General features: G+C 44.7%; 1 protein-coding gene across 1 annotated transcript in view; it reads left to right on the top strand.

The window, feature by feature from the left end:
• DNAH6 (dynein axonemal heavy chain 6) overlaps window positions 1-20,327 on the top strand; it is a 3,261,518-nt gene that overhangs the window by 1,702,104 nt on the left and 1,539,087 nt on the right. The window contains 2 exon segments of the mRNA XM_029602297.1: window positions 544-685; window positions 688-714. Of these exon segments, the coding sequence (XP_029458157.1) occupies window positions 544-685; window positions 688-714 (169 nt within the window).

Genomic DNA, 20,327 nt, shown 5'->3' with positions numbered 1-20,327 from the left:
CCTGTCCTACCCACTCCCCTGCTGCCCCTGGAGGCAGCCATAGTGAAAGAAATAAACAAGTTTTAAAGTACTGGGCAGGTCCCATCTCAATCCCCCAATCCCTCCTCTTTGAATAAAAAATTTTGCCCCACAGACCAGACCCCTAACCCCCACCCCTGCACTTACTCTTGTAGCCCTGGTAGTGTAGTGGGGGCCTGAGGTTAAAACTAGGTTCTGGGCCTGGCAGTGACAATTTTTCAAAATAGAGCTGAAAAGCTGAACTATGCCTTTGCCCCATCACATGATGGGGAAGCCAATGCCATTTTGAAAATGGGGGACCATAGGCATCCATTATGCCTGTGTCTAGGAGAGGAAACATTTAGGGGAAGCAGAGAACAGCTTTCTGCAAACCCTGTAATAGACCTTTACAGGAGGTGGAAGGGTGAAAAGCACCAAAATTGCCAAAGGGCAACAAAATCCTAAATCTGTCCCTGATAATATGCCCTACATTGTTGCTGTATAATTTTTCATTATGGATACATTTTGTTGCCTTTATTGGTGCAGGCTATCTTAAATGGATTCTTGACAGACTTCCCTCCAGCAGTCAAGCAAACTGCAACTAGTATAGTAGAAGCTGCAGTTGAAATTTACCACAGAATGAGCATCGATCTTCTTCCAACACCTGCCAAATCTCATTATGTATTTAATTACGTGATTTGTCAAAGTGTGTACAAGGTAAAGTAAATTTATCATTTTTTAAAATTCCCACCATTATATTATACACAGTATACATTTACTCTTTCATTTAGCTTTATTGATTCAGGATTTGGGGGACTTCCATCAATAAATTGGGAAATTACAGAATTTTGAAATTGTCATGAAATATTTTTCACATGCTTTTATTGTTTTGGATTTTTCTGAACTAGAATGTTTATTGCATATCTATGAGGATTTTCAGAAAGAATTTAATAAGTCTTTCATGAAAGAATCTCTGGAATTAAAAAGTCAAGGTATAGGAGACAGTGTTGTTTTCTGGAGTAGTAACTGATTAAAGGATAGGAAGTAAAATATATGGTCAGTTTTCACAATGGAGAAAGATAAGTAGTTCATAAGGATGTACACAGGAAAAAAATACATTCATTTTGTTTTTCCCTTTTTGTGTTTGTTTTTTCATATTTTTTTTGTTTCATTACTTTATATGTATAAAGGCATTTTTGTGAAAGTAATGCCATATTTAAATGCATTACAGTGTAGGAAAGGTACAATAAAGTCTAAATAGTTACAGAAACCTCCAACATTATATATGTTTTCTCTTTAGACCATCATAGTAGAGACTATCAGTATTCAGCCTTCAAATGGCCTTACTGCTAATCATATGGTTGAGTTAATGTGTGGAAAAACTCAATGAATCATTTTTTGTTATTTTTATATTGCAAATAAAATATACACTTAACTGACTTTCAATGGTTAATATTTCTTGACAGCATCAAACCCCAATTATTATTTCTTGACAGCACCAGACCCTGAATTGTCTGTGTTTCAAAAAGTAATCTGTTTCAGGTAGATACATTAATCCAGTGTTCAGCCATTTATTGTCCAAAGTTCACTCATTTTATTTATGTATTTATTTATTTATTTAGCGTGTTTTGTAAACCGTCATTCAGTTTTGCCATCAGAACGGTTTACAGAGTCATGGGACAGTGATAAACAGATATCATCATATCACATTGTGTTAGTTGATTACATCTAAGGTTGAAGTTACATGTGTTATTATTGCATACATCAAAATATTACATACAACAATTGATATTACATATAAAGTCAATGTTATATATAACTTCTTAAGTACGATTATCAGAGGTCAAGTCTTAAAACAAAGTTGTGTAATGTAAGATATCATAACTCATAAGTTTATTATAACTCATACGTTTATTATACGTTTATTATAAAATGAACCCGTCATACTAACAAATTTCTTCAGACTAATAAATATAAATATAATAAGAACATAAGAACATAAGAAAATGCCATACTGGGTCAGACCAAGGGTCCATCAAGCCCAGCATCCTGTTTCCAACAGTGGCCAATCCAGGCCACAAGAACCTGGCAAGCACCCAAAAACCAAGTCTATTCCATGTAACCATTGCTAATGGCAGTGGCTATTCTCTAAGTGAACTTAATAGCAGGTAATGGACTTCTCCTCCAAGAACTTATCCAATCCTTTTTTAAACACAGCAATATTAACTGCACTAACCACATCCTCCGGCAACAAATTCCAGAGTCTAATTGTGCGTTGAGTAAAAAGAACTTTCTCCGATTAGTTTTAAATGTTGCCCCATGCTAACTTCATGGAGTGCCCCCTAGTCTTTCTACTATCCGAAAGAGTAAATAACCGATTCACATCTACCCGTTCTAGACCTCTCATGATTTAAACACCTATATCATATCCCCCCTCAGTCGTCTCTTCTTCAAGCTGAAAAGTCCTAACCTCTTTAGTCTTTCCTCATAGGAGAGTTGTTCCATTCCCCTTATCATTTGGTAGCCCTTCTCTGTACCTTCTCCATCGCAATTATATCTTTTTTGAGATGCGGCGACTAGAATTGTACACAGTATTCAAGGTGCGGTCTCACAATGGAGCGATACAGAGACATTATGACATTTTCCGTTTTATTCACCATTCCCTTTCTAATAATTCCCAACATTTCTGTTTGCTTTTTTGACTGCCGCAGCACAACTGTACCTACGATTTCAATGTGTTATCACTATGACACCTATATCTCTTTCTTGGGTTGTAGCACCTAATATGGAACCCAACATTGTGTAATTATAGCATGGGTTATTTTTCCCTATATGCATCACCTTGCACTTATCCACATTAAATTTCATCTGCCATTTGGATGCCCAATTTTCCAGTTCTCACAAGGTCTTTCCTGCCAATTTATCACAACTGCTTGTGATTTAACTACTCTGAACCATTGTGTGTCATCTGCAAATTTGATTATCTCCACTCGTCGTATTTCTTTCCAGATCATTTATAAATATATTGAAAAGTAAGGTCACAATACAGATCCTGATGGCACTCCACTGTCCACTCCCTTCCACTGAGAAAATTGCCCATTTATCCTACTCTATGTTTCTGTCTTTTAGCCAGTTTTGCAATCCACGAAAGATATCGCCACCTATCCCATGACTTTTTACTTTTCCTAGAAGCCTCTCATGAGGAACTTTGCCAAACGCCTTCTGAAAATCCAAGTATACTATATCTACCGGTTCACCTTTATCCACATGTTTATTAACTCCTTCAAAAGAGTGAAGCAGATTGTGAGGCAAGACTTGCCCTGGGTAAAGAGCCATGCTGACTTTGTTCCATTAAACCATGTCTTTCTATATGTTCTGTGATTTTGATGTTTAGAACACTTTCCACTATTTTTCCTGGCACTGAAGTCAGGCTAACCGGTCTGTAGTTTCCCGGATCGCCCCCTGGAGCCTTTTTTAAATATTGGGGTTACATTTGCTATCCTCCAGTCTTCAGGTACAATGGTTGATTTTAATGATAAGTTACAAATTTTTACTAAGAGGTCTGAAATTTCATTTTTTAGTTCCTTCAGAATTCTGGGGTGTATACCATCCGGTCCAGGTAATTTACTACTCTTCAGGTTTGTCAATCAGGCCTAACCACATCTTCTAGGTTCACCGTGATTTGATTCAGTCCATCTGAATCATTACCCATGAAAACTTTCTCCATTACGGGTACCTCACCAACATCCTCTTCAGTAACACACGAAGCAAAGAAATCATTTAATCTTTCCGCGATGGCCTTATCTTCTCTAAGTGCCCCTTTAAACCCTCGATCATTCTAACGGTCCAACTGACTCCCTCACAGGCTTTTCTGCTTCGGATATATTTAAAAAAGTGTTTTACCTGTGAGTTTTTGCCTCTACAGCCAACTTCTTTTCAAATTCTCTCTTAGCCTGTCTTATCAATGTCTTATATTTAACTTGCCAATGTTTATGCTTTACCCTATTTTCTTCTGTTGGATCCTTCTTCCAATTTTTGAATGAAGATCTTTTGGCTAAAATAGCTTCTTTCACCACGCCTCCTGGACATTTTTTACTTTTGTAGCTGCTCCTTCAGTTTTTTTCTAACCATTTTTCTCATTTATCAAAGTTTCCCTTTTGAAAGTTTAGCACGAGAGCCTTGGATTTGGCACGCTGTTCCTTTTCCAGTCATTAAATCAAATTTGATCATATTATGATCACTATTGCCAAGCGCCCCCACCACCGTTACCTCTCTCACCAAGTCCTGTGCTCCACTGAGAATTAGATCTTAAATTGCTCCCTCTCTAGTCGGTTCCTGAACCAATTTTCTCCATAAAGCTATCATTTATTCCATCAGGAACGTTATCTCTCTAGCGGACCCGTGATACATTTACCCCAGTCGATATTGGGGTAATTGAAGTCTCCCATTATGTACTGCACTACCAATTTAGTTAGCTTCCCTAATTTCTCTTAGCATTTTCACTGTCCATCTCACCATCTTGACCAGTGGACGGTAGTATACCCCTATCACTATAGTCTTCCTCGACACACAAGGGATTTCTACCCATAAAGATTCAATTTTGTATTTAGTGCTCATGCAGGATGTTTATCCTTGTTGGACTCTATGCCCATCCCGGACATAAAGTGCCCACACCTCCTCCCGAGTGCTCCTCTCTGTCATTGCGATATAATTTGTACCCCGGTATAGCACTGTCCCATTGATTATCCTCTTTCCACCATGTCTCTGAGATGCCAATTAAGTCTATGTCATCATTTACTGCTATACATTCTAATTCTCCCATCTTGCTTCTTAGACTTCTGGCATTAGCATACAAACATTTCAAAATTTGTTTTTTGTTTGTATTTTCATTCTGCTTTTTAATTGATAGGGATAAGTTAGAATTTTTTAGCTCAGGTGAGTTTTTAGGTACAGGCACTTGGACTACTTTTCTAATTATTGGAACCTCACTGTCGGGATGCCCTAATTCTAATGCATCATTAGTATCCTTTAAAGATACCTCTCTCCGAACCATGCGCTGCTGAGCGACTGTCGGCTTTCCCCTTTGTTCTAGTTTAAAAGCTGCTCTATCTCCTTTTTAAAGGTTAGCGCCAGCAGTCTGGTTCCACCCTGGTTAAGGTGGAGCCCATCCCCAAGGAAGAGGACTCCCTCCCCCTTCCCCAAAAGGTTCTCCAGTTCCTAACAAACGATTCCCTCTTCCTTGCACCATCGTCTCGGCCACGCATTGAGACTCCGGAGCTCTGCCTGCCTCTGGTATCCTGCGCGTGGAACAGGGAGCATTTCAGAGAATGCTACCCTGGAGGTTCTGGATTTAATCTTTTCTACCTAAGAGCCTAAATTTGGCTTCCATAACCCTCCCTCCACATTTTCCTATGTCGTTGGTGCCCACATGTACCTACGACAGCCGGCTCCTCCCCAGCACTGTCTATAAATCCTATCTAGGTGACACGTGAGGGTCCGCCCACCTTCGCACCAGGTAGGCATTTACCAAGGCGATCCTCACGCCCACCAGCCCACCCAGCTATCTACATTCCTAATAATCGAATCACCAACTATGACACAGCCGACTAACCCTTCCCTCCTGGGCAGTAGGCTTTGGGGAGATATCCTCAGTGCGAAAGGATATGCATCACCTAGAAGAGCAGGTCCTTGCTACAGGATCCCTTCTGCTACCCCTGGTTGGTGCTGCACTCCCATCATGAGACCTTCTTCCTCCAAGGCAGCACCAGGGCTGCCAGTTTGAAGTTGGGACTTGACTACTATGTCCCTGAAGGTCTCATCTATATACCTCTCTGTCTGCCTCAGCTCCTCCAGGTCTGCCACTCTAGCCTCCAGAGATCGGACTCGTTCTCTGAGAGCCAGGAGCTCTTTGCATCGCGTGCACATGTACAACTTCTCACCGGTGGGTAAAAAATTGTACATTATAATATATAATATATATATATATATATATATATATATATATATATATATATATATTATAATAACGCAAATAGACTTCTTTGAACTCCAAAATCTTTTAAAGTTCTCCTCACTGTCATTCAGTATGTTTGACTGAATCCTGCATCAGCTTGGTTTAGGGATACATCGCCAGAAAATGTCAAAAGTAACAGATTTTTATAGCATAAAACTGTGTTGATATTGATATAAATATAAATATCTCAGTACAATTAAATAATAGAATCCCACTCCATCAACTTCAAGACTGAACCTTTTGGAGTAGTTGTCTGGTAATTAAAATTCCAAATGTGTTCTTTATAATTTAACCATGCTTGATGACTCCCTCCTCTAGATAAGCTAGGACGTGCTCGATAATTCATTAGCAGAAAATGTCAAATGTGTGGTTCTGACTTAGACAATGTTGAACTACTGGCTTATAAATCTTCTTAGTGGTTAAACAACATTTATGTTCTATTAATCATTTAATTTAATTTTCCTGGTGTTCTACCAATGTAGAGCATAGAACCCAAACATTAAATATAGTAAACCACAAAAGTAGAATTGTAGTCAGTGGAATGATATAACTGAACCACTTAGGCTGTTGTGAATAATGTCTAAAGTCATTTTTCCTAGAGCAGATCCAAAGTATCCCAAAGAAATTGGACTGATTGGAAGGATAGATCATAATTGAAAAGATGAAAACTGGAATAATTTAACAAACTATTCCTTTCAGTCTGCTTTCAGTATAGCGAAGTATCAAGGAAACAATTTTCTAAGCCTATCGCGTGCGATAGCTGGCTGGGGGCAGAGTCAGGGTGGGGAGGGGAGGAGTCGGGACGGCGAGGAGGCGGACGCGGCGGTATCTTTGCTGGCGGCGATAAGGTAAGCCACATTATTGCTGCCAGTTGTGCACCACCTTTCATGGTGGCGCTATTGGGTGCAAAAGCCAGCAGTGATAACAGCACGGTGGTGCGATGGCTGCCGGATTTCGCAGGACTCCCCCCCGCCCCCTGTTTCCGCTGGATTCACCATTCTGTGCGAGAATGGAGAATCCAGGCCCAAGTCTCTGATAATCGTTAACAATCAAAATATCCAAATAAGGAATCAGAATAAGAGTGGCACTCCATAGTAAATTGTAAATTCACATCTAAAGAATTTAACCATTGTAAAAAATGATAAAGGTATTCTGAAAATGTCCACATGAAGAAAACATCATCCATATACCATACCTATAACATAAGAACTTAAGAAAATAAGACATGCCATACTGAGTGAGATCAAGAATCCAACAAGCCTAGCATCCTGTTTCCAACAGTGTCCAATCCAAGTCAAAAGTACCTGGCAAGTACCCAAACATTAAATAGATGCCAAGCTACTATTCCTTATTGATTAATAGCAATTTATGGACTTCTCCTCTAGGAACGTATCCAAACCTTTTTTAAACCCAGTTACACTAACTGCCATAACCACATCCTCTGGCAACAAATTCCAGAGCTTAATTATGCATTGAGTGAAAAATAATTTTATCTGATTTGTTTTAAATGAACTGCTTATTAACTTCATGGCTTGCCCTCTAGTCCTTTTATTGTCTGAGAGAATAAATAGATGATTTACATTTACCTTTTCAAATGCTTTTATGATTTTGTAGATCTCTATCATATCCCCTCTACACCCAAGCCATCCCTTCTCCAACCTGAACAGCCCTATACTCACAGGACAAGCAGGATGTTAGTCCTCACATATGGATGGTAGTCCTCACATATGGGTGACATCACAGAATGGAGCCCAATCACGGAACACTTTTGTCAAAGTTTCTAGAAAAGTTTCTAGAACTTTGACTGGCCCCTACTGGGAATGCCCAGCATGGCACTAACCCTGCAGCCAGCAGGGGTCCCCCTTCAGTCTTCTTTTTTCTGCACAGCAGTAGCCATACGGTTAAGGAGCTCTGCAAGGATTCCTGACAGGAATTTTCCTCACAGAATTATTAAAAGTTAAATTGCCCCACAGCGATCCCTCCGTTAACTTTTTCAGTCCGTGGTACTCCGGTAGGTTTTTACCCATTTTCCATCAATTACCGTCGAGTTTGGCCCTCGCGGCCTACTGGCCATCGACCGTGCCGCGGCTTGATTTTTTCTATGACCATGATGTCGGGGTTCCGTCGGTGCCCGGACTGTACTCGTACCATGTCCATTACAGACCCTCATAAAGTCTGTGTAATGTGTCTTGGACGAGAGCATGATGTCTTGACCTGCACCAAATGTGCCCTAATGACACCAAAAGGTCGCAAGGCCAGAATGGAGAAGATGGGACTTCACTTCCGTGCTCAAACCCCAACTCCGTCCATTGCATCGACGTCATCTGAACCGGCACCATCAACGTCGCGCCAGCATCGATCACCGATCGGTGACCGTCCGGCATCGACAACTTCTCGGCCTTCGACACCCTCTTCTCCCCCTCAGGACCGAGGGGATCGTAAAGAGAAACATTGCCACCGGCTTTGAAAGTCTTGGACCATTGAGGGAGCGAAACCATCGACCTCGCCATCGTCCGAGCCGCCGAAGAAACCCCGTCCAGAAAAGGCACCGACCTTTTCGGTGACTGGGTCACCGAGGCACTCCTTGCCCGAAAGGAGCCACGACTCCGCCTTTAATGGTGGTCCCTCCGGCTATGCCTCTGCCTCCTTCTTCTGTTCCGGAGCCGGGGCTGCTTGCTCCAAGTCTCCGAGAAGAACTGGACCGGATGGTTCAGGAGGCCATCGACAAGGCGATGCACCGACTCCAGGTTCCCCCAGCACCGACATCGGTACAGATAGTGGAACCGGCTACTGACACGATTCCAGCAGCCTTGGCACCACTGCGATCGAGAATGGAGGCGCTTATAGCCGCTTTCCCACCGATGGACCCCAGGTCCCCGATGGCTTCGGTGCCCTCCCCGCTTACTTTATCATCGGGAGGAGAAACACCGTTCCGCATTCCTCCATCAGGAGTTTTGCCTCAGCCATCGAGCTTGGTGCCGATACCTCCATCGGCGCCATCGAATCATCTACCGATGCCCTCGATGCCTGCGCCAGGGCCTTCATTGCTTTCATCAGTGCCTCCGGTTATTCCTTCAATGCCTTCGGAGCCTAGACCGGGACCTTCAGGTATCACAACTCCCCCGTTGCCTCTCCAGTTCCTAGAGGGACAGGGGCTGACCCTATGATACCTGGACTGATGATTCCTCACCAGACACCAATGACTTGCCATCACCTCCTTCACCCACTGAGAGTAGGAAGCATTCTCCTCCAGAGGACCTTTCTTTCATAAATTTTGTGAAGGAAATGTCTGAATTGGTCCCCTTCCAATTATTAACAGAACAGGACGACAGACATCAAATGATGGAGTTTCTTCAATTCTTGGATGCACCCAAGGAAATCACCTCCATCCCTATCCACCAAGTTCTTCTAGGTCTCCTCAAGAAGAACTGGGACATCCTGGCTCCATTGCACCCTGTCCACAGGAAAACTGACTCTACCTATTTGGTGGCAGTCAGCTCCAGGCTTTCAAAAGCCTCAGTTGGATCACCAATCTGTGGTGGTTGAATCTGCGCAAAAGAGAGCAAAAAGGTTGAAACCTCACACTTCCTTTCTCCCTGGCAAGGAACAGAGGTTTTAAATACCATGGTCACCGAGTCTTTCAAGGATCAATGTTTATCCTCCGAATTTCCACTTACCAACTCTATATGACCCAATATAACAGCTTCATTTTTAAGAAGATGCAGGAGTTGACAACCTCCATGTCTCAGTCACTTCCAGAACAAATCCACACCCTAATTAATAAGGGTTTGGAGGCAGGAAAACATGAGATCAGATCATCTTCGATACTGCAACCAGATGTATCTGCAGCAGCTATTTCAGCGAGACGACGGGCTTGGCTCAAGTCTTCAGACCCTCGACCGGAAGTCCAAGATAGGTTGTCTGACCTTTCCTGTATAGGAGACAATTTCTTTGGCAAGCAGATTCAAAAGACAGTGGCTGCATTAAAGTACCATCATGAGACTCTCAAACAGCTCTCTCTGATACCTTCGGATTATCCTTCCAAACAGCCCCTTCCGGAAGGACTCTAAAAAGTCTTTCTACAGACCAAAGAAGTCCTACCCGCCAGCAGCCAGATGTCGTTCTGCGAGATCATTCCTCAAATCACAGTCTCGTCAGACCCGAAAACAAAAGCCACAGACAGCCCCCCCCCCCCAGCCGGGCCCTGCTTCTGGCTTTTGACTCTCGCGAAGAGAGAAGCAGCAGCCAGATTCCATTACCACACATACCAGTGGGAGGACGGTTATGCCATTTCAACAACATATGGCAAATCAATCATCTCGGATCACTGGGTCCTAGCAATAATTGCTAAGGGCTTATCATCTCAATTTTCTCTCATCCCACCGGATTTCCCGCCTCTAATGGTGTGGAAACATCTTCATCCCACCGGATTCCCCGCCTCTAATGGTGTGGAAAACATCCGACCATTCATTTACTTCTGAGCAGGAGGTCTCCCTCCTACTCCAATCCAGAGCAATAGAACCAGTACCATTCCCTCAGCAAGGTCTCAGGTTCTATTCCTGGTACTTTCTAATACCCCAAACGATCGGGAGGCGTTCGTCCAATTCTAGATCTACGAGCCCTCTACAAATACCTCCAGAGAGAAAAGTTCAAGATGGTAACCTTGGGCTCGCTTCTTCATCTTCTACAAAGAGGAGACTGGCTCTGCTCTCTCGACCCTCCAGGACGCATACACTCATATTGCGATAACTCCATCTCATCGCAAATACCTGAGGTTCTCGTAGGCCCCAAGCACTGTCAGTATCGCGTGCTTCCATTCGACCTAGTGTCTGCACCACGAGTCTTTACAAAATGCCTCGTTGTGGTTGCTGCCTTCCTCAGGACTCAAAGTGTTCACGTCTACCCCTATCTTGGACGATTGGTTAATCAGGGCTCCGACTCAGCAAATTGCTTTGTCATCCATACCATCTCACCTTAACCACTCTAATTTCACTCGGATTCCTAGTCAACTACTACAAATCCTGTTAAGTCCATCTCAAACCTTATCGTTCATTGGGGCAGACTTGGATACCTTACAAGCAAGGCTTTCCTGCTTCGACAAAAGAGCCCTCACTCTCGTGTCTCTGGCGCATCAGCTGCAGTCTCAACGCTCGACGACTGCTCATCGTTTCTCATCCTCCTAGGACACATGGCGTCCTCAGTTCAGGTCATCCCCAATGGCTCGCCTGGCCATAAGAGTCATTGCAGTGGACCCTAAGTCACAATGGACTCAATCCCTTCAGCCCCTATCGACCATTGTCCACGTCACCGACTCACTCCCGTCTGTCTCTCGCCTGGTGGACGAATCAAATCAATCTTCTACAGGGCTCGCCATTTCAGGTGCCAAACCCTCACATAACTCTAACCACCGATGCTTCCAACTTTGGGTGGGGAGCCCATGTGGTCAATCTCCAGACACAAGGTCTCCAGAGGAAGCCAAACACCAGATAAATTTCCTGGAACTACGAGCAATTCGATACGCTCTCAGAATATTTCAGGATCACCTGTCCAATCAAGTCATCCTGATCCAGACGGACAACCAGGTGGCCATGTGGTACATCAACAAACAGGGAGGCACAGGATCCTACCTTCTGTGTCAGGAAGCTGCACAGATTTGGGCGGAGGCCCTCTCCCACTCCGATGTACCTCAGGGCCACCAACTTACCGGAAGTGGACAACGTGTTGGCAGACAAGTGAGTCGCACTTTCCAACCACACGAGTGGTCTCTAAAGCCCTCAGCAGCGAACTCCATCTTCCAAAAATGAGGTTATCCTCAAATAGACCTCTTTGTGGCACCCCAGAATCGCAAAGTAGGCAATTTCTGCTCTCTCACTCGCAGCCAACATTATCCACCGAGAGACGCATTCTCCCTCTCATGGGTAACCGGTCTCCTATATGCATTCCCTCCACTTCCACTTCTCTCGAAGACTCTCGTGAAGTTACGTCAGGACAAGGGAACCATGATCCTGATAGCACCCCACAGGCCCCGCCAGGTGTGGTTTCCAATACTTCAGGATCTCTCCATTCGCAGGCACATTCCTCTGGGAACAGACCCGCTTCTAATCACTCAAAACAACGGGTGCCTCCGCCACCCCAATCTGCAAGCCCTCTCCCTGACAGCATGGATGCTGAAATGTTAATCCTTCAGCCGCTTAACCTTTCTAATCCAGTATCCCATGTCTTGATTGCTTCTCGGAAGCCTTCCATGAGAAAATCATATTCTTACAAATGGAACAGGTTCACGTCATGGTGCTCTTCTCAGGCCCTTGATCCCTTTACCTATCCAATCCCAAAGTTTCTAGACTACCTCTGGCACTTGTCAGAGTCAGGTCTTAAAACTTCCTCCATCAGAATGCATGTCAGTGCGGTAGCCGCCTTTCATAAAGGTATCGGCGGTGTCCCGATCTCAGTACAAACCCCTTGTAAACACGCTTCTTGAAGGGCTTTGCTACACCTCCAGCCTCACTTGCATCCTCTGGCCCCTTCTTGGGACCTTAACCTGGTTTTGGGTTTGCCCCAGGGCTGAAGTAAGTTTTAAAACAAGAAAAAAAACAAGAAAAAGGTAGGGGTGAAGGGACTTGGAGGTAGGGGAATGGAAGGGAAGTTGGGGTTGGGGGGGGGGGGGTAGGGAACAGGGGAAAGCAGCGTGGCTCGTTGCCTATCTATGGGGACTTGCATGTGGAACAAAGTGCGTTTCAGAGAATGCTACCTTGGAGGTTCTGGATTTCAGCTTTCTACCTAAGAGCCTTAATTTGGCTTATAGAAATTCCCTCTAACATTTTCCTATGTTGTTGGTGCCCACATGTACCATGGATCTGCTGCCATGCGTTAGGGTATAAAACCCACTTGATCCGAGTTTATTAATGTTGGCATATATTTATTTAATCGTACAGCTAATATTCTAGCTAATATTTTTAGATCTTGTTTAATTAAAGAAATAGGTCTATAGGACCCACAAGTCATGGGGTCCCTACCTGGTTTGGGGAGTACAGTTATGCCAGCTATATTGGCATGCTCGTGAAATACACCCTCCTCTCTGATGGTGTTGGAATAAGTTAACCAATAGGTTTACCAGGGCGTCCTTAAATGTTCTATATACTCCCCCTGATAGCCCTCCAATCCAGGGGATTTGCCAGTTTTAAGGTGTTTAATGACCTCTCTTACTTCCCTTTCCTTGATGGGACCATCTAAGATTGTTCTTTGTTCGTCCGATAATGACGGAATATGTACTGAATCTAGGTAAGCTTTAATGTCAGCTTCTTTAATATTGGTATCTTTACTATACATGGTCTCATAAAAGGCAAGAAGCACTTTCCTGATTTCTGTGGGTTGTGTTGTAAAGGTTCCATCTGCAGCCCTTATCTCAGTGATCAGACTTTGTGCTATATGGAATTGAAATTTATAGGCTAGCAGTTTGCCTGCCTTGTCATCTCCCTCAAAATGTGTCTTTTTAGTTGTTCTAGCTGGTGAGAGATCAATCCATCATCCAGATGCCTCAATTGATCTCTGATAGTAACTAATTTAGTGTAAATTTAGATGATAGAGTATGCATATGTTGTTTGGCCAATATATCTATTTCATTCTGAAGCTTTCTCCTAGTAGTTTTCCCATTCTTTTTAAGTGCTGAGGCCTTGGATATGCACGAGCCTTCTCACCCACCGCCTTAGAGCATTCCCAGATCGTACTCATTGGGACTGAAGGGTCACAGTTGTCTCAAAAAATTCCTTAATATGATTATGCAATTGCTTTTTAAAACCCGTCATCTTCAGTAAAGAGGAATACTAATCTCCAAAAACTCTGTCCCCCCACCGTTTCTTGAAATCGTAGTTCTATTCCCACAGCTCCATGGTCAGACCAGATAATTGGGTAAAACCTCAGCCTCTTGTACTTGGGGCAACAAACATTTATCTATTAAGAAGAAGTCAATGCGGGAGTAGCAGCCGTGCGGGTACGAGTAAAAGGTATATAATCGGCTGTGGAATTATGATGTCTCCATATATCTATCAGCTTCCACTTATTCATCAGGGAAGTCACCATCTTCCTGGCTTTATTACAACGATGATGTATACCTCCAGTATTACTGCTGGAATTGTCTTTGATCAAAGACAGTGTGAGGTTTAAGTTTCCCCCCTAAAATAATGGAATCCTTCGCCCTCCTTATCTAGTGCCAGAATGTAGGCTGATTTTGAATTGGGGTGTAAACAGATAATAGAGAATACATTTTGCTCCCTATTTTAAGTTGAGAAATACATATCTCCCCCTATTGTCCTCTTTCCGCATTAATAGCTCAAATGTCATGTCGGAGGGAAATTAGGATGCCTGTACCAGCATATTTAGCCTTTGTATTTGCTGCTGCCAGGAAGATGTGAGGAATTCCCTGTAATTTAGAAGGTTACTCGTGTCTTTTGTGCAGATGAGTTTCTTGGATGAAAGCAATAGTAGCTTTTAATGTTAAAAGTTCCCTGCGCAGTAGATATCTTTTCCGGTGGGTGTTGAGACCCTTCACATTAAGTGATACAACTTGTAGCATTCAATTAGGTTTCAAACTTAAATCTAACATTTTCTTGTTCTTAAGTGATGGTTAATCTGATAAGTATAGTGTAAGACTAGTACCTCAACGTTCCCGGTTGTGTTGTGAACCTGCCCGCGAAGAGCGCGGGCAGGCCCCCCTACATCTCATGGCAAGTCGGGCCGCGAGCGCTGCATCTTCACGGCCAGTCAGGCCGCTGATGCCTTTCTCTCCGCGCAGTCGTACCGCGGTGTTCGGGCTTCTCCCTGACTGTCTCCCGCCCCTGCGTGGCAGGGTCAAGCCGCTGGCAAGCTCTCCTTCGTGGCTGGGATCGATGCTGCTCAGCTTCTGCGATCCCCGACACGGCTGGAGCCACTCCTGGGGTCCTCGCAGGCAAGGAGAAGCCGGTCTCTGCTGCTGCCGGGGTCCTCAGCCGGCAGGGAAGCCATCCCTGCCAGTTCCTGCTGCCTTCCTGCTACAGTCTTCGCGGCTGGTGCCGCTCCTTCGGTCTGCCTTGCTTTTCCTTCATGAACTTCCACGTGGCTGGGGGCGCCACCAGCCTGCTCTCTTCTCCTGGATCTCTCTTATAGGCGTGGGCGCACACCTCGCTTCTCCTCCTTCAAGGGCCAGTCAGGTGTGGCCCCCTGCTGGCTCCTCCCTGGGCGTTTGTCCTCTTCAGCCCTACAAAAGGGCCGCGTTCATTCAAGCTTCGGCTTCGCAAGGAGTTAAGGCTCCCTAGATGTTCCTATCCTTCGCTCCAGGAGTCTTCTCTGTTCCAGCTCTTCTTCAAGGTCCTGTGTTCCTTGTTTCCTGTTGGAGCTCCATGTCTCATCTTGAAGTCCGTGATCCATTCCTGATGTCCGTGTTCCAGTCCAGATGTCCGTCTTCCGCTTTTGATGTCCGTAATCCAGTTCTGATGTCCGTCTCTCTTCCTGATGTTCGTGATCCATTCCCAATGTCCTGAACCCCAGGTTCCTCATCACCACCTTTCCTGGCATGCCATGTCGTGGTCCGCGACCAGCCTCGCGGGTGGGCTGAGTAGGGGCGCTTCATGGTACACTGCCTTCTTCACTACCGCAGCACAAGCCTCCAGAGGGAATCCCTTGCTTGAAGCCAAGTCGTATCTTGGTCCTGTGTCTTGACTTTTGCTCGCCCTCGGATTACCTGTGCCTGCCACCGTCCATGCTTAAGACTCTGTTTGAACCTGCTCCAGTGCAGCGTGGTCAGCGACCAGCCACTGGCGGCTGTGTAGGGCGCGCCTCGGCGCAGGCCTCTCAGTATCTTGTCCTGTTCCAGTATCAGCTTCCATCATCTCGTCTAGAGGCTCTTCGAGTCCAGCGTGGTCGTGACCAGTCCCGCGGGTGGGCTGTTGTAGGGTGCGCTGCATCGCAGTCTCAACCAGTACTTTGCTTAAGTCTTCTGTGCATCCAAGTACCTCGTTCCTGAGTCTTCCTCTGAATCTCCATGTTCCGGTCTTCGCTGCCCTGGCATCCATCCAGCCTGCCGCTTCTTGCCGTTACCCAGCGGCAGGTCCGAAAGGGCTTGCAAAGGTCAGAGGACTGTTCATAAGACCATCATTGCGTTGATGCTCTTTCCAAAGCGTGAAGGTCCAGAGGAGGGCCAGTCTCTTCAGTCCAGCCTCACTCCTGTCCAGCCCATGCTCGGGCATGCCTCGCCTGCCGCGGCACCTCTTCGGAGTTCCTCTGGGGTCGAGCCGTGGTCCAAGAAAATACATTCCCCTGGTAAGCGGAACTGCTCTCCTAGCGCTTCCCAACAGATGCGAAGCCCTCTGAGCTTTCCCATGCTCAAGGCCTCCATTTCCATAACAGGTTGTGGTTTCATAAAAAAGTGGTGTAGAAGTGCTGATCAATGTAATAATGTCAGACCCCCTCCAAGAATATATTTCCCCCATTATTGATCCGCAATCCCTCTTTCATGGATCTCGACCTAGGAGGGTTGAACTCCTCTGACCAGACAGCCTCGTGTGGCCCCCCCACCCCCGAACTTAAACATTTATAACTTAGATTCTGTTTACCACCTAATCATTTTAGGAACAAATAACCTAATATCAGCCATAATAAACTCGAACATAACAATTGTCCACCTGCCATAGTGAACCATATTTCTGTATGCATCAGAGATATAGGTACCCATACTATAATCACCGTCCCAGCCTTTCAGAGCAGATTCAACTTGTGATCGAAGATGCTCCTTTCTGGGTTGCATTATGCTTCTCAGAAGCTCGCTTCTTCTTGCCCACGCACCATCAGGCTGGTTTGATCTCTTCTTTGTGATCCTGCGGGAGTGGTGATGGATCTTGAAAGCTGATTTCCAGTCCCGCCTAGCGGAAAGATGCTGTAGCTTTGGTTACTTTCCTTATCCGGTGTGTTATACCATTGTGTTGAAAGGAGAGAGAAAAAGGAAAATGCCATCTCTATCGCACTTCATTTCTGCATAGTGCTTGTGTGACTGGTCATAGCTCATATCACTTCTTAAGTGTACTGGGTGCAATATCTTGAAAGAGCTCGATTTCCAATCCTTTCCACTGCCATCTTTGCTTTGCTCTTGCTATTGCCATGATGTTTTCTTTTTGCTGGAAGCTATCAAAGTTAATTGTAATATCTCGTGCACTGTTGTCCATTCTGATGCCTAGAGCACTATGGGCCTGCTCTATTTTAATGGTTCGTGCTTCCTTGTCTTCCAGTTGAGCATTTTCACGTTGTTTCTGTGATGTTATGAAGGCGCAGATCTCCACGGCTATCGCTTTGCAGTCTTTATATTCCGCTGACTCTGGAATTCCCTTAATTCGTATGTTCGATCAGCGTCAGCAGTTTTCTTAATCTTCTAGCTTATCATTTAATGCAGTGATCTCCTTTTACATTTCAGTCTGGGCTAAGGTCACCTCTTGTAATGCCAGTCCTTGTTCCTCCACCTGCATGTCTACTTCGTCTAGTCTTTATCCCATGGCCATCATTTCCTCTCGGATCTCAGGGAATGAATTCAGCAGTTCTTCTTTATGCTGCCTCATCTCACTTCTAAACTCCATAAATCATTCTCTGATTATTGTTTTGGTGGGCAAATCTGCCAAGCATGATGTTTAAGAATATAAGAACATGCCATACTGGGTCAGACCAAATGTCCATCAAGCCCAGCATCCTGTTTCCAACAGTGGCCAATCCAGGCCATAATAACCTGGCAAGTACCCAAAAACTAAGTCTATTCCATGTTACCGTTGCTAGTAAGAGCAGTGGCTATTTTCTATGTCATCTTAATTAATAGCAGGAAATGGACTTCTCCTGCAAGAACTTATCCAATCCTTTTTAAAACACAGCTATACTAACTGCACTAACCACATTATCTGGCAACAAATTCCAGAGTTTAATTGTGCGTTGAGTGAAAAAGAACTTTCTCCGATTAGTTTTAAATGTGCCACATGCTAACTTCATGGAGTGCCCCCTAGACAAAACACTGCTGCAAGAATTTTGACCGGTAAAAGTAAAAGAGACCGGAGGGCGCAGAGAAAAGAACAGACCAGCCACCTGAGGCTATTGAGAACGGGGCAGGGAATCCCCTTGCCGGCCGTGAGCTCCAGCTGACCCGCCGACGCCGCGACGTGAGGGGCGGACCCTGAGGGCGGATCCCGGAGGTTGCCCTCTTAAGCGGGGCTTCCGAGTTCTTGAACCGAGGGCGCAGAGAAAAGAACAGACCAGCCACCTGAGGCTGTTGAGAACGGGGCAGGGAATCCCCTTGCCGGCCGTGAGCTCCAGCTGACCCGCCGACGCCGCGACGTGAGGGGCGGACCCTGAGGCGGATCCCGGAGGTTGCCCTCTTAAGCGGGGCTTCCGAGTTCTTGAACCGAGGGCGCAGAGAAAAGAACAGACCAGCTACCTGAGGCTGTTGAGAACGGGGCAGGGAATCCCCTTGCCGGCCGTGAGCTCCAGCTGACCCGCCGACGCCCGCGACGTGAGGGGCGGACCCTGAGGCGGATCCCGGAAGTTACCCTTTAGGGGAGCTTAGCAGCGGCGCGCAGCAGAGCCGGCGCGCTGCTGAAGCCGCGCGCGCTAAAGGGGCGCGCGGCGAGACGGCTTTGCCCGGCTTCGCCTGGAATCGCCGGACGACGGCAAACATCTGTTGGGTGTAACCAGGTACTGTTTTTCGTTTGTTTTGCTTGTTAAAATAGTATCTTCTCTGCTTACCAACAATTGCACACAAAGTTTGGCGTCATAAACTGTGTGAATCTGCTATTACTAAAGCAAAATGCCTCCAAAAAGGAAGGGCAAGGTGCGAGTGTTTCCACCACTTCCCTTGCCGTCTCCACTTCAGCAGGAGATAAGCAGATTTTCTCCTTTCACCTGCGCTGAATGAGATGAAGTCCAAAGACTTTGATGTGCCTCTCAGTCAGGGAGGGCTGAGTGGGCCCTACAAACGAGGCTTCATTAAGCCCTAACATCGGCATGCCCCCTGCACAAAGACTGGCGGACAGTACCCAGGAGGGTATTGTAGAGAACATCGTAGAGGGGGGCGGCTGCTATCTTGGACTCAACTTCAGGAAGTGGAATAGGAGACCTGAGGTTGGAAAACCCTGAGGGAGGGAATTTAGATCAAAAGCTCCGAGATATCAGTATTATTGACCTCCCTACCCGCCCAGCAGTGGTAACCCTAGATTCACTTTGGGGGATGATGGAAGGAATGCTTTTGAATATTAAAGGGTTAGAAAAGAAAGTGGATAGTTTAATAACAGGAACTCAACAGGACACGCTACAAACACAGAAACAAATTAAAGAGTTGGTTGACAGGACCAAAGAGTTGGAGAATTCCCAAAAGAAAAATATAGAATTCCAAGTAGCTGTTGTCAAAGACAGAGAAATAATCTCTAGAAGGCTTGAATCTCTAGAAAACACAGCCAAGAAATATAATTTGAGAATCATGAATTTTCCCAGAGTAATTGGGGAAATACCCCATATTACTTTAAAAAATTTGCTTAAGGAAATACTTGGCTCTGTTGCTGGAGATAAAATCATTGTACTTAATTGTTATTTTATACCAAAAAAAAGAATTCCAGAAGATAGATTAGAACAACCCTTTCAGGGTGATCTAACAAATTTTCTTGAGTCTAGTAACCAGGTAATTGATTGGGGGACTCTTTTGGCCAATTTCTCCATATTAGAGGATATAAGCTTGATAATGAAAAATTATTTCCAAAAATATCCGGTCAACTATATGGGAAAACAGATAAAGATATTCCCTGATCTTGCTTTCTCAACACAATTACGTAGGAAAGCCTTCCTGGCACGCCAGGAGGTAACTGATATGGGATTTATTTTCACCTTAAGATTTCCGTGTAAGTGTGTCCTGAGAAAACAAAATGATGTATTTATTTTTTTCTCCCCTGACCAACTTAAAGATTTTTTAGAACAGAGGAAAATTCCAGCCTCATCCCCAATAATGAATTAAGGAATAAAGGAATATAAAACAGGCAGGTATTATGGGCCCTTTTGTTTATATATTGAAGTAAAAATACTCCCAATGATTTCTGTATGTAGTGCAATGTCCCCTCAAATGTGATTAATACTGAATGAACATGGCTGTGGTAAAATGTCAGTAGTGCTTTACAATGGAGATAAGAGCCCATTGAAATTACCATTATAGATTTTCTTTATTATTTATGTACCGCAATCAGATCATGTATTTCCTATTGCAAACATTGTTTGTATATATTGAAAATGATAAATAAAGGATAAAAAAAAAAAAAAAAAAAAAGAGACCACA

Source organism: Rhinatrema bivittatum, chromosome 1 (assembly GCF_901001135.1).
Source record: "Rhinatrema bivittatum chromosome 1, aRhiBiv1.1, whole genome shotgun sequence".
Classification (NCBI taxonomy): Eukaryota; Metazoa; Chordata; class Amphibia; order Gymnophiona; family Rhinatrematidae; genus Rhinatrema; species Rhinatrema bivittatum.
The sequence above is the reverse complement of the archived record's forward strand: the minus strand, read 5'-3'. Positions and strand labels throughout refer to the sequence as shown.